General features: G+C 50.7%; 2 protein-coding genes and 1 non-coding gene across 5 annotated transcripts; 2 read left to right on the top strand and 1 right to left on the bottom strand.

Annotated features, from left to right (window-relative positions):
* Positions 1-145: 145 nt before the first annotated feature.
* On the bottom strand, positions 146-2,710 carry CCDC107 (coiled-coil domain containing 107). Its single transcript, XM_025935183.2, is given in 7 exon segments — positions 146-197; positions 200-397; positions 479-591; positions 688-778; positions 870-933; positions 2,294-2,445; positions 2,535-2,710. Coding segments are annotated over 7 exon segments (771 nt in total). The 5' UTR covers positions 2,641-2,710; the 3' UTR covers positions 146-150.
* A 291-nt stretch (positions 2,711-3,001) lies between these two features.
* LOC147574901 (RNase MRP) lies at positions 3,002-3,284 on the top strand. Its single transcript, XR_015243602.1, has one exon.
* Positions 3,229-8,265, top strand: SIT1 (signaling threshold regulating transmembrane adaptor 1). 3 transcript variants are annotated; one of them, XM_086683462.1, is made up of 6 exons: positions 3,229-3,543; positions 6,684-6,761; positions 6,876-7,011; positions 7,097-7,155; positions 7,273-7,334; positions 7,425-8,265. In XM_086683462.1, the coding sequence occupies exons 2-6, from the start codon at positions 6,716-6,718 to the stop codon at positions 7,656-7,658; spliced, it is 537 nt and encodes a 178-aa protein (XP_086539588.1). In that variant the 5' UTR covers positions 3,229-3,543; positions 6,684-6,715; the 3' UTR covers positions 7,659-8,265. The 3 variants fall into 3 exon arrangements, with proteins under 3 accessions (XP_086539588.1, XP_086539587.1, XP_025773655.2); XM_086683461.1 differs by having other exon boundaries at positions 3,414-3,543; positions 6,563-6,761; XM_025917870.2 differs by lacking the exon at positions 3,229-3,543 and having other exon boundaries at positions 4,123-6,761.
* Positions 8,266-10,273: the final 2,008 nt, after the last annotated feature.

Here is a 10,273-nt window from a genome sequence, read left to right as displayed (position 1 = left end):
CTCCCTCTATCTATCAGCTCTCACACTGGAAGGTGGCCTCGTTTTGTCCTAATAAGGGAAGCTTTTCAAGAAGGCCCAGTTGTTCTTGGGCACCTAGTATGGGTGTGTGTATGGCCAGCTGGAATGGAAAAAGCACACAGGAATATCCAGTCACAAGAACAGACTTTGTTTTACTAAACCTTCAGCTGTCGTTCCTCCTCCCAGGCGGGGACTGGGGCCGCGGCCCTTCCCACAGCCTTGCTGCATCTTCTCCTTAGCCCCTGCTCCACTTCCCAGGGAGGAGCTAGGTTCCTTGTCTCTGTGCTCCAGTTCAAGGGCTCCTCCCAGGCCTGACTGTCACCAGCCTCCTCCTCCTCCTCCTCTATACATAAGTCCTCAGGAAAGGGTATGCCGGCCTCTGTGAGGGGAAAGATCGGGAATATTCCTGTCTCAGAAACGGTCGCTACCTCCACCAGACTCTCACCTCCCAACCTTTTACCTGGTTCTGGAACCTCCACACCCTTGTTTGGCTTGCTCTCTTGTAGCAGCTGGTGGATGGTCTGAAGCTTCATGTTCAGAAGCTCCTGCTGGGCTCCAGCCAGGGTAGTCACACTGCAGAAATATCCACTCAGAGGCTACCCAGTACGTGTCCCCACCTCGTCCACCTATCACAAGTTCCTCTGGCCACAGGCTCATTGCTCTTCTTACCGCTCAAAAAGGGGGTCCAGCTGGGCCATCAGATTGTTCAGGTGTTGCTCTGTCTGGGCCAGCTGTTGTGTCAACTGGGCCAACTGTTGCTCTGGGGGTAAGGGAGAAAGGAGAGCAATGGTTATTTATGCCTTCTGCTGTCCCCTGATCCCCCACCAAACACAGACTTGTGCAAAACCCACCTGACTGCAGTGATTCTTTCTTGCCTGCCTCCTCTTGGAGAAGAGCATTCTCATCTTTCCCCTGCTGTAGAAGAAGGAGAGGGCTATACTGCAGCAACAAGGTTCTCCATCACCTCAGTCTCCAAAGCCAGCGAGATGTGGATAATTTGTAGAGAAAGCTATGGGGTCTTTACTTCAGAGAATCACAATCACATCCAGTCAAGCTCCTCACCTGTGACCTGAAGCAGGTCAGTATGCCCCCCCCCCCCCCCCCCCCCGTCCACAGTCACGGAGTCTAAAGAAACACCTCCGGGAATGAGCAGCTGTCTCCAATTTGATAAAGCTCTGGTGGTTAGTTTATATACAAAACCAAAAATTGTCCTTCATGTCTCTTCTTTCCATGGTGCCTTCCAAAATCCTGTCTTTTCAACATCATAGCCACTCAGGAATTGGAAGACCATCTTCCTTGCCCACTGCCCTTCCCCATTGTCTTCTCTGGGTTAATAATGCCAACTTTATTCAAATGAATTGGTGCTCATTTGACATGGTTTTCTCTGGTTGCTCTACTGAGCACATAATACTCTTAAGTAGCACCTTGAAGAGAATAAAATTCTCCAGGAGTGTTGTGAGCAGAAGATACAGTGCAATACCTTGTTGCTAGCTTTGATTTGGGAAGTGGTAAGTTGTTACATCACACAACTGAACTTTATTATTCAACTAATGAACTCCTAACTTAAGTTTCCTCCAGACAGTACGTGGGTCCAAAAATAGAATATATTATCATTTCTAGTTCAATGTCATCAGTGAATACGGTCCCTCATCCTAGCCTGTCCATGATAATATTTGGAATCATGATTAGCTATCCTTTTTAATTTCGTATCCTCTCCAAATTGGTTCAGCCCCCTATTTCCCAATGCAAATAAGTAATAGGGCTGGGGTTGAATACAGAGCCCTGGGAGGTACTACTTTCCATTTCAACTATTTCAATACACCAAAATGTTCTGTCAGTTCACATTTCAGGGCCTCCTTTCTAAGGTGAACATGAAACTGCTTGGTACCTTGAACGCTGGCTACAGCAATCCACACCTTGTGTCAAGACTGGAATCCTACCAGGAGCCACTTTTGTAGTATGGACATTTAGCTGTTGGGCTCAAATCCCAGCCCTACTAGTTACTACTTGCTCGGTGAATTTGAGCAAGTGACTTAATCTCTTCATTGTATTGTCGGGAGGATTAAATGTGGTGGTCGTTATTTATTTACAATTTACCAAATGCCCTTCACATCCGCTACCTCGATGGGTGCTTAAAATAACCCCATAATGTTGGGAAGCCAAGGAACTCTACTATATTCGTTTACAGACAGAAAGATGTGTCTTGTTCATGGTACCATAGCGCCCTCATGGGAAATTCAGGCCCGGGGTATCCCCACCCCTGGTCGTCCCGCACCTGCAAACACTTGTACAGCACAAAAGCCACGACAGCTGCGGTGTACAGCGCCCCCAGAGGCAGAGCCCCGGCCCGGGCCCGCTCGCGCTGGTCCTTGGGCGGCGGCCGTCGCCGGGGTTCCGCGGCCTCAGGGCCGACCTGGAAGGGGTCTCCTGCGGAGGAGGGCAGAGGCGGGTCAGTAGGGCTGGGGCCTGGGACCCGTGGGCAGTCCTAGCCTCCCTCCAGTAGCCCTCGCTGATACCTGGGTGTGCCCGGAGGTCGGGGCTGGAGCGGTCTCCGAGGACCCCGGGCAGTGCAGACACAAGTAGCAACCCCAGCACACCCACACAAGAAACCGAGTCCGCCATTGCAGACCACAGAATGACGGCCCCAAGCGGCGCCAGCCTTGTCCGGGAGCACCAGCGCGCATGCGTACACGGAGCAGTGTGTGTGGGTCCTGCTCGCGGCTGCACTGGGAGGCCACGCCCACTCAGCGTGTGGGCGGGGCAGACTTATTAGCATAGGACTTTTGCCCTGCTTTCCTAAATTAATTCATTTCTTATCTAGTTAGGAATCCTATTAATCAGAAAGCTTCTAGAAGTCTACAGTCTTGTAAGATTATGCTGGAAAGTCGTTTTTATTTCTCATGCTACCAATCTATTCACCCTAACCATATAATGAATAGCGTCTTGGACCTATAAAAGAGTAGAGCCTGTACATCTTTGCACAGTTCGTGCTGAAGGCCTGTTTCCTAGGCTACAAACGGGGGACTTGTTCCTTATTAACGCCTAGGGGAAAGTCCCCGGACCGCGGGCAGAGAGTGCCACGTGCATGCGCACGTAGACCTTCCCTGTGTTTCACTGTAAAGTCCGCCAAGAAGCGACCCCCCCCGCGGTGTACGGCGGGGGAGCTGAGCGGCGTGTTGCAGGGGTGTGTCCTCAGTCAGCTCTCCTAGTTACGCAGGCAGTGCGTTTGTGCGCACCAACCACACGGGGCTCATTCTCAGTGCGGCTGTAGTTTTGGTATATGCCACAGACATTTAGACTTTAGCTGGGACGCGTGGGGATCACCCTGGCATCGTCTAAGCCCCTCGGCAGGGCTCCTGCAGCCATTGAAACACCTCTTCCTCGTGTGGCTTAACACATTAAACAAAAAATTTTTAACACAGGGAGACAGCGCACGAGCAGGGGAATGGCAAGAGAGAAGAGAGAGAAAATCCCAAGCAGACTCCCTTCGGTCAGCGGAGAGCCTGAGGCTCGAACCCATAAACCGTGAGATTATGCCCTGAGCCACAATGGGGGGGTGGGGGGGGCGGACACTTTTTTTTTTGTATCGCTATTATATATGTATTTTGCAATTCCCTTTTCTTGCCACGGCCTTTTCTTCTCTACCCTCTCCAATGGGCAAAAATGCCTGTAATAGCCACTATTTATTGTGTACCATGGCACATAGTAGAATGTGGACTGATAGCCTGGACTAGCATCCTGCCTCCCCTATGAAAGCTAAATGACTTTGGTCAAGTTACTTAATTCTCTCTGTGCCTTAGTTTCTACTCTGAGGAATTTCCATTCCTCAGTGTGATAACGTAGTGATAACACAGATTTACCTCACTGCTGTTATGATGATTAAGTGGGATAATTCAAGTAAAATGCTTAGAATCGTGCCTACTTACTAGTGATTTTAACTTGAGCAGCTGCTTTGAGTCAGGCACTTGAAATTATAACTCCTGGGCACCTTCCACTGAGACTTACTTTCTGTACAGTCAATGACTATGTACAACCTTCATATCTCAAATTGTGTTTCCTTCATTCAGAACCCTTAACTTTTTTTTTTTTTTTAACGTTTATTTACTTTTGAGACAGAGACAGACAGAGCATGAACAGGGGAGGGGCAGAGAGAGAGGGAGACACGGAATCGGAAGCAGGCTCCAAGCTCTGAGCCATCAGCCCAGAGCCCCACGCGGGGCTCGAGCTCACGGACCGCGAGATCGTGACCTGAGCTGAAGTCGGAGGCCCAACCGACTGAGCCACCCAGGCGCCCCCAGAACCCTTAACTTCTAATTTATTCATTAGTGCAACTATTGTACTTTCTTCAAACTGATGAAATTTGAAGTGGGGTTCATGAGAGAACAGCTAAGAAAAAAATTCTTGAGACATTTTTGGTGCAAAAAGGTGATTTTATTATAGCATGGGGATGGTGCAGAAAGAACTGTACTGGGATTGTTAAGGAGTGACTTGATTATATACTTTTAAGTTTGTGGAGGGAAGGGGCATAGAGGTAAAGTAAGTTTCTAAGGAATTTTGAAGCAAGGCTTTCAGGACCTTGAGGGGCTAGTTGCTGTTAAGTAAGGTCACTTTTAGCGTTTAATAAAATATAAACTTTAAGGCATTAAGGCAGCTATGAGTTCTTTGAGGAAGGTCACGCTCTGCATGTTTCAGGTATCTATCAGTGGGCTTGCAAGCTGTAAGGAAATTTGAACTACATTTTTCTTGCCTTTGTTTCCCTGATCAAAACCACTATCACATGTCAATTATATCTTAATAAAATTGGAAAAAATCCATTTTGGTTTATTAAAATCAGTTAATTAAAAGTCAACTATTCTATGAAAATTGCTTATAAAAAGAAAATACTGCTAGACTGTTAATTGCAGGAGAGCAGGGGCCATATTTCTTTTCTTTATCATTTTATCCCTATAGCTAAGTATAGCACCTGGTGCTAGCCGGCACTCAATGAATCCTTGTTGACAGAAATATGATCCCGGGTCATGATCTCACAGCTTGTGAGTTCGAGCCCCACGTGGGGCTCTGTGCTGACAGCCTGGAGACTAGTGCCTGCTTCAGATTCTGTGTCTCCATCTCTCTCTTCCCCTCCTTCACTCACGCTCTCTCTTTCCTTCAAAAATAAACATAAAAAAAATTTAAAAAAAGAGAAAGAAATATGACCCAATAGGTAAATATAATTAAGCTCTTTTAAAGAATTATGAAACAAAGGTTCAGGAAGGCTGAGTAAGTTAATCAGGTACAATACAGGTAAGAGGCAAGTCAGAGATTCCAACTCTTTTCTGTCTCCCTATCAGGCACCTCATATCATCCCAACCCCCAGCTCTTCCACCCAGGACTTCTCCAGGCAGACTTGGGTAGTTTCCCTGTGTTCCACGCTGCCTTTTAATTGTCTGGGATACATAGGGTCGTGTTCCTAATTAGATCAAGAGCACTTTGAGGAAGAAAACCATTTCCCACTCACAATTTTATCTCCAAAGCTTGGCACATAAGCAAGCAATCAGCACGTGTGACTTAAATGAATGAAGTATATGTATGTTAATGAAATGAATGGAATAAGAGTGTATCTTCTTGTTCTTTCAGAAAGGTAAGGGGCAGGGTAGGGAGGAGAGACCCACACTCAGGGGAGTTGTCATAGTTTAGCTGATGATCAGGAGGCAGCCTGGTTGCAGAGCAGTGTAGTCCAAACCTTGAACCTAAGCCAACTGGCACAGTCAATGTAAACAGGTGGTTCAGGCCAGGTATAGTATAATAAATGGTCCTCAACTGATCATTGCCTTTAGGGAATTTGGCCAGACATATCACTGACCTCTGGTCTAAGGAACTTGAAATCCTTCTTCCCATGTCAATAGCATCCCATGTGGTTGGTCTGTATCTGGGTAGGGCAGGTACTCTACTCCCTGAAGTGAACAAGTGCAAAGACATGGCTCAGTTTCCCAGGATAGTACTGGGGCAGAGGTTTCTTTAATTCAACTAACTTTTGAGATTGACAGTTCTTAGGGACAGTTTGGATGAAGTGGGTGTGGAGCAGAGAATTTAAATTTCCTCTATCCCCTAAACTATTATACCAGTAATAATAAGAATGACAATGGTGATCTTATCCCCTATAGTCAGCCTTAGGGTGTGGTGGGATTGTAGGTATCGGGAGGCCTCCCCATCCCATTCCTCTTTGCAGCATGCTCGGTGAGGAATACATTCTCTTGCATGGGTCTCAGAGTTGGAGAGAAAAGGCAGACACCTGTGGCAGAAGGGAATCTCTGTCATAAGGTGTGGCTTCCTTGTCTTGTTGGTCCTGCCTCATGCTACTTTGTCCCCTGCGAGTCTTTATGGGCTTACCTGCACAGCGGCACAGTAATCTCAGGCCTGCGTCTCCTCTGGCCAAAGGGGGTACAGGGCCACAAAGGGTGGGGGCGGAAGCCTGGAAGCTGCTGGGTGGCGCAGGTGCAGGCACAGGGCGGTGTCTTTGTTCTTGCACTCATCCACCCCCTCCCCCTTCCTCCCCGGAAACCAGTGACTCTGCCACCACCAGTATTGGAGATGCTGAGCTGTGGGGGCCAGGCCCAGGGAGGGGTGAGAGTGAAGGGGCCTGCAGCGGCTATCAGGTCATAAACCAGGCTGACCCTTCGGCACAGGACTTGCAGACTTGGCTCCCACATCAGCAGTCATGAGGAGCAGATGTGACAATTACACTTCGGATCAGCTAGTGCCCGGTGAGCTGGGCGGGGCAGGGGCAGGGGGAGGGGTCACATGGTCCCAAGTCCCACTTGCTAGGACCTGGAGGGTTGCGTTGGGCAGTAATGCCCTCCATCCTCTGGCATCCACAGGAATCCCCTCCATTGCCCAGGCCTGGGGACTATGGGCCCTCTTAGGGGCTGCGATGCTGCTGCTTCTCATCTCACTGGCTGCGCACTTGTTCCGATGGACTAGTGGCCGAAGCCAGAGCCACCCAGGACAGAGACGGTGAGTAGGGGACAACAGAGATAGGTGATCAAGAGTTCCTCCTTACCAAGAAGTCCCCACTCATCCTCTAATCTCTGTCTTGCAGCCCTGGAGGGTCTGTGGAAGAGGTCCCTCTGTATGGGAACCTGCATTATCTTCAGACTGGTAGGAAGCTGACAGAGGGGAGGGGCACAGAGGCCACGCACGTCCTGGGTGGGTGGGATAAGGGACTGCAGGAGGAGGAACAAGAAGTAACCAGATCACTACTGTTCCCTGTCTCAGGTCGGCTGTCTCAGGAACCAGGGCCAGATCAGCAGGATCCAACGCCTAGAGGCCCCAGCACGGTGAGTCATTTGTGGTGAGGAAGAGGGGAGGGAAGGAAGTGGGGGCTTTTCCAAGGGTCCAGTGAACTTCTAACAGCTTTGAATCTCTAGGCTGCAGAGGAAGTGATGTGCTATACCAGCCTGCAGTTGCGGCCTCCTCAGGGCCGTATCCCCAGCCCTGGAACCCCCATCAAGTACTCAGAGGTGGTGCTGGATTCTGAGCCAAAGCCCCAGGCCTCAGGCCCTGAGCCTGAGCTCTACGCCTCAGTGTGTGCCCAGACCCGCAGAGCGCGGGCTTCCTTCCCAGACCAGGCTTATGCCAATAGCCAGCCTGCACCCAGCTGAGATGGAGGGCCTGGCAGAGTGGGGCAAGCATCGCCCCAGCCTCCATTAGCCTACTGCTACCCTGTCCCTGGAATGACTGTTTCCCAGCCGCCCCCCACCCCCACCCAAGACATGCAGCCATTGCCCAGTCACAGGAGGTAACGTTCCCCAAACTTCCTATCTGAGCTATGAGGGAGACATCTCAGGGGAACAGTAAGTAGGTCCCCAGTTTCTTGGGAAGGGAGGAAACAAAGGCAGTGGCCCCCTCTCCATCCACCTCCCCCCATCTATTACTCTAAGGCCCCAAGCTCCTAGGTTCTCACTTCCTCCTCCTTGTGGATTTTAACCAGATCCTCTCCACTCCTGCTCCTTTAAAGTCTACCCCTAACACTTCAGTGTTCCCTCAGACACAGGAAGTGGGCAGTGGTGGAAAGGGGAACAGCCTGAGAGGACAAGGATGGGTATACTCCTCAGGAGCCCATAGTCTGGAGGGATCCTGGAATCTAGTGACCTGAGGAACCCAAGCCTGGCTTCTTATCTGAGAACACTGGCAGGAGAATACCAGTCCACATCCTGCTGCCTCTGTTGTGTCCCCAAGTTTTCAAATAAAACTTCTACGTCTCAGAAAGTGTTTAGATTTTTATCTAGAGAGCTACAGACCTGCAACAGGCCCCACATTGTAGGGGTGTGAGCTTTGCTGTCTGCACAGAGCACTTCCGGGGGCACCTAGCTGGGGAAGATGGACCAAGAGGGTCGGTGGCATCAACAGTGCCAAGGGTGGGTGCTGGGGTGGAGGCAAGAGCCCTGCTCCTCAAGCTGCTGCTAGAACATTGCCAGGATGTGCAGTCACCCCACTCCCATCACCTGGAGCTCACCAGCCCCCAACCTACTCTCCCCATGGCCTCTATGACTGCGTTGCCACCAGCCACAACCTCAGGTCTACCACAACCCATCTTCCTACGGCCTCTGTAGAGGCAAGTGTGGCTTGACAGACCTTTCGGAGGTTTCACGGGTAGAAGACAGTGGAAGCCGAGGCTTCTACTTCTGAAATTCTCTCATTCCCACTCACAGTCTCGGAGAAAAGCAGAGGAGGGAACGGTGCACCTGAGCCCAGCCTGGTGATCCCAATGAGATGGGGTACCCTCTGCACACACACAGAATAACCCAAATGCCCCGGGGTTTCTGGACCTCTGAGGACCCCAACATGGACCTCCCCCAGAAGAGGCCCCGGTAGGGTCGCGGTAAAGAGCAGGCAGCTGAGGCTGTGTTGGAGGGAAGGTGGCTTCCGGGGTCTGCACTGGATGCAGGGAACCACTGGCAGCGGTGTGTGGGGTTCTGAGAATTGCTAGTCTGAAGACTGCTCAATGTGTCCGCGGTCTGGGGTACGTGAGAGCCTGACTCTGTAAGAGAAGGGATTTGGGGTCCCCCAACCTCTGGGACGAGCCGGAAATTGCAGCCGAGCCAGTACCACCACCAACACAGTCCTTAAACTCCGCCCCCACAGCGGCTTCCCTTGTCTGCTGAGGTCTCCGCCAGCTCACGACCGAACTCCGAGCGCCCCCGCCAGGCACCATGCGGGCCTGCCACGACCTCTGCGCATGCGTACAGCTGCCCCTCCGCGGCATGCTGGGAAATGTAGTCCCGACAGTTCCGTTCCCCACCCCCCCATCCTCCCTATCCAACCCCCCCACACCCCCTGCGCCGAGTTTAGCCCTGAACTTCGCTGAGCGCCAAACTTGCGGTTCCCTGATCCCTACAACCTTTCAATTTTTCTCACTGTCTTGTCTATCACCGAGGTTCGTGCCCTAGCATAGGCCCTCAGGCCCTCAGGCCAGGACTGTGGCAACTTACTCATTGATCCCTGTATCTGGAAAACATAATTTGGGGAAGCCGGATCCACCTCAGACACCGTCCGACGACTCCCATGCCTCATCTCTCTAGCTGGTCAACTCCTTTCCCAAATACCTGGTAGTTCTCTCCCCTTCTGTAGCTCCAGGAGTGCATTCCTTAGTGGCCTCCCTTCCCTGACTGGTTATGATTCTAGCCATAAGAAGTGCCCTGTTCCTGGCAAATTCCCAGGGGCGGATCATTAGGGGAAGCCACTCTGGAGCCCCAGCTTTCTCCCTCTTCCTGAAATTCCAGCTAAGAGGATAGAGGATAAGCCTAAGATCTGAAGAGGAAGGGTTTTTGGGACGGCCAAATGCTCAAAGATTGGAAGTTCTTAAGGAATTACTTATAGGTGGGCGGGGCTTAGGAAGCCATCCAGCCAAGACCCCTCCCATCTTTGGCCTTGCTCTGTACTCCGTCAAGATGAGTCTAAACTTCCAAGCTTGTTTTGGCCCTAAGGAGGGAAACAGAGCTGGGACATGGAGAGAGACCAAATCTAAATGACTTCATTTGAACCTTGGAATCAGACATGACCAGAGCTAGATCTGCCTTCTGAACTTTTTGGTTATGTAAGCTAATGCATTCTCTTTTTTTTGCTTAAGTCATTCTAAGTTAGATTTTCTATCTCTTGCAACCACGAGTTCTGACTAATTCTGTGGGGGGAAAGACCAGCACACCAAGGCCAGCGGAAGATGCTGAACCTCTGAGATCTTCCCTTATTGCTCAACTCCTCCACCAGCCACCCTCCT

This window comes from Puma concolor, chromosome D4 (assembly GCF_028749965.1).
Source record: "Puma concolor isolate L17-30 chromosome D4, mPumCon1.1.hap2, whole genome shotgun sequence".
NCBI lineage: Eukaryota > Metazoa > Chordata > Mammalia > Carnivora > Felidae > Puma > Puma concolor.
The sequence above is the reverse complement of the archived record's forward strand: the minus strand, read 5'-3'. Positions and strand labels throughout refer to the sequence as shown.

Bases quoted from the DNA above. Each gene is read 5' to 3' on its own strand.
- SIT1 (XM_086683462.1), top strand. From the start codon at position 6,716: ATGAGGAGCAGATGTGACAATTACACTTCGGATCAGCTAGTGCCCG. The intron at 6,762-6,875 runs GTGAGCTGGGCG...TGGCATCCACAG, and splicing joins TTCGGATCAGCTAGTGCCCG to GAATCCCCTCCATTGCCCAG. The intron at 7,012-7,096 runs GTGAGTAGGGGA...TCTGTCTTGCAG, and splicing joins AGCCACCCAGGACAGAGACG to CCCTGGAGGGTCTGTGGAAG.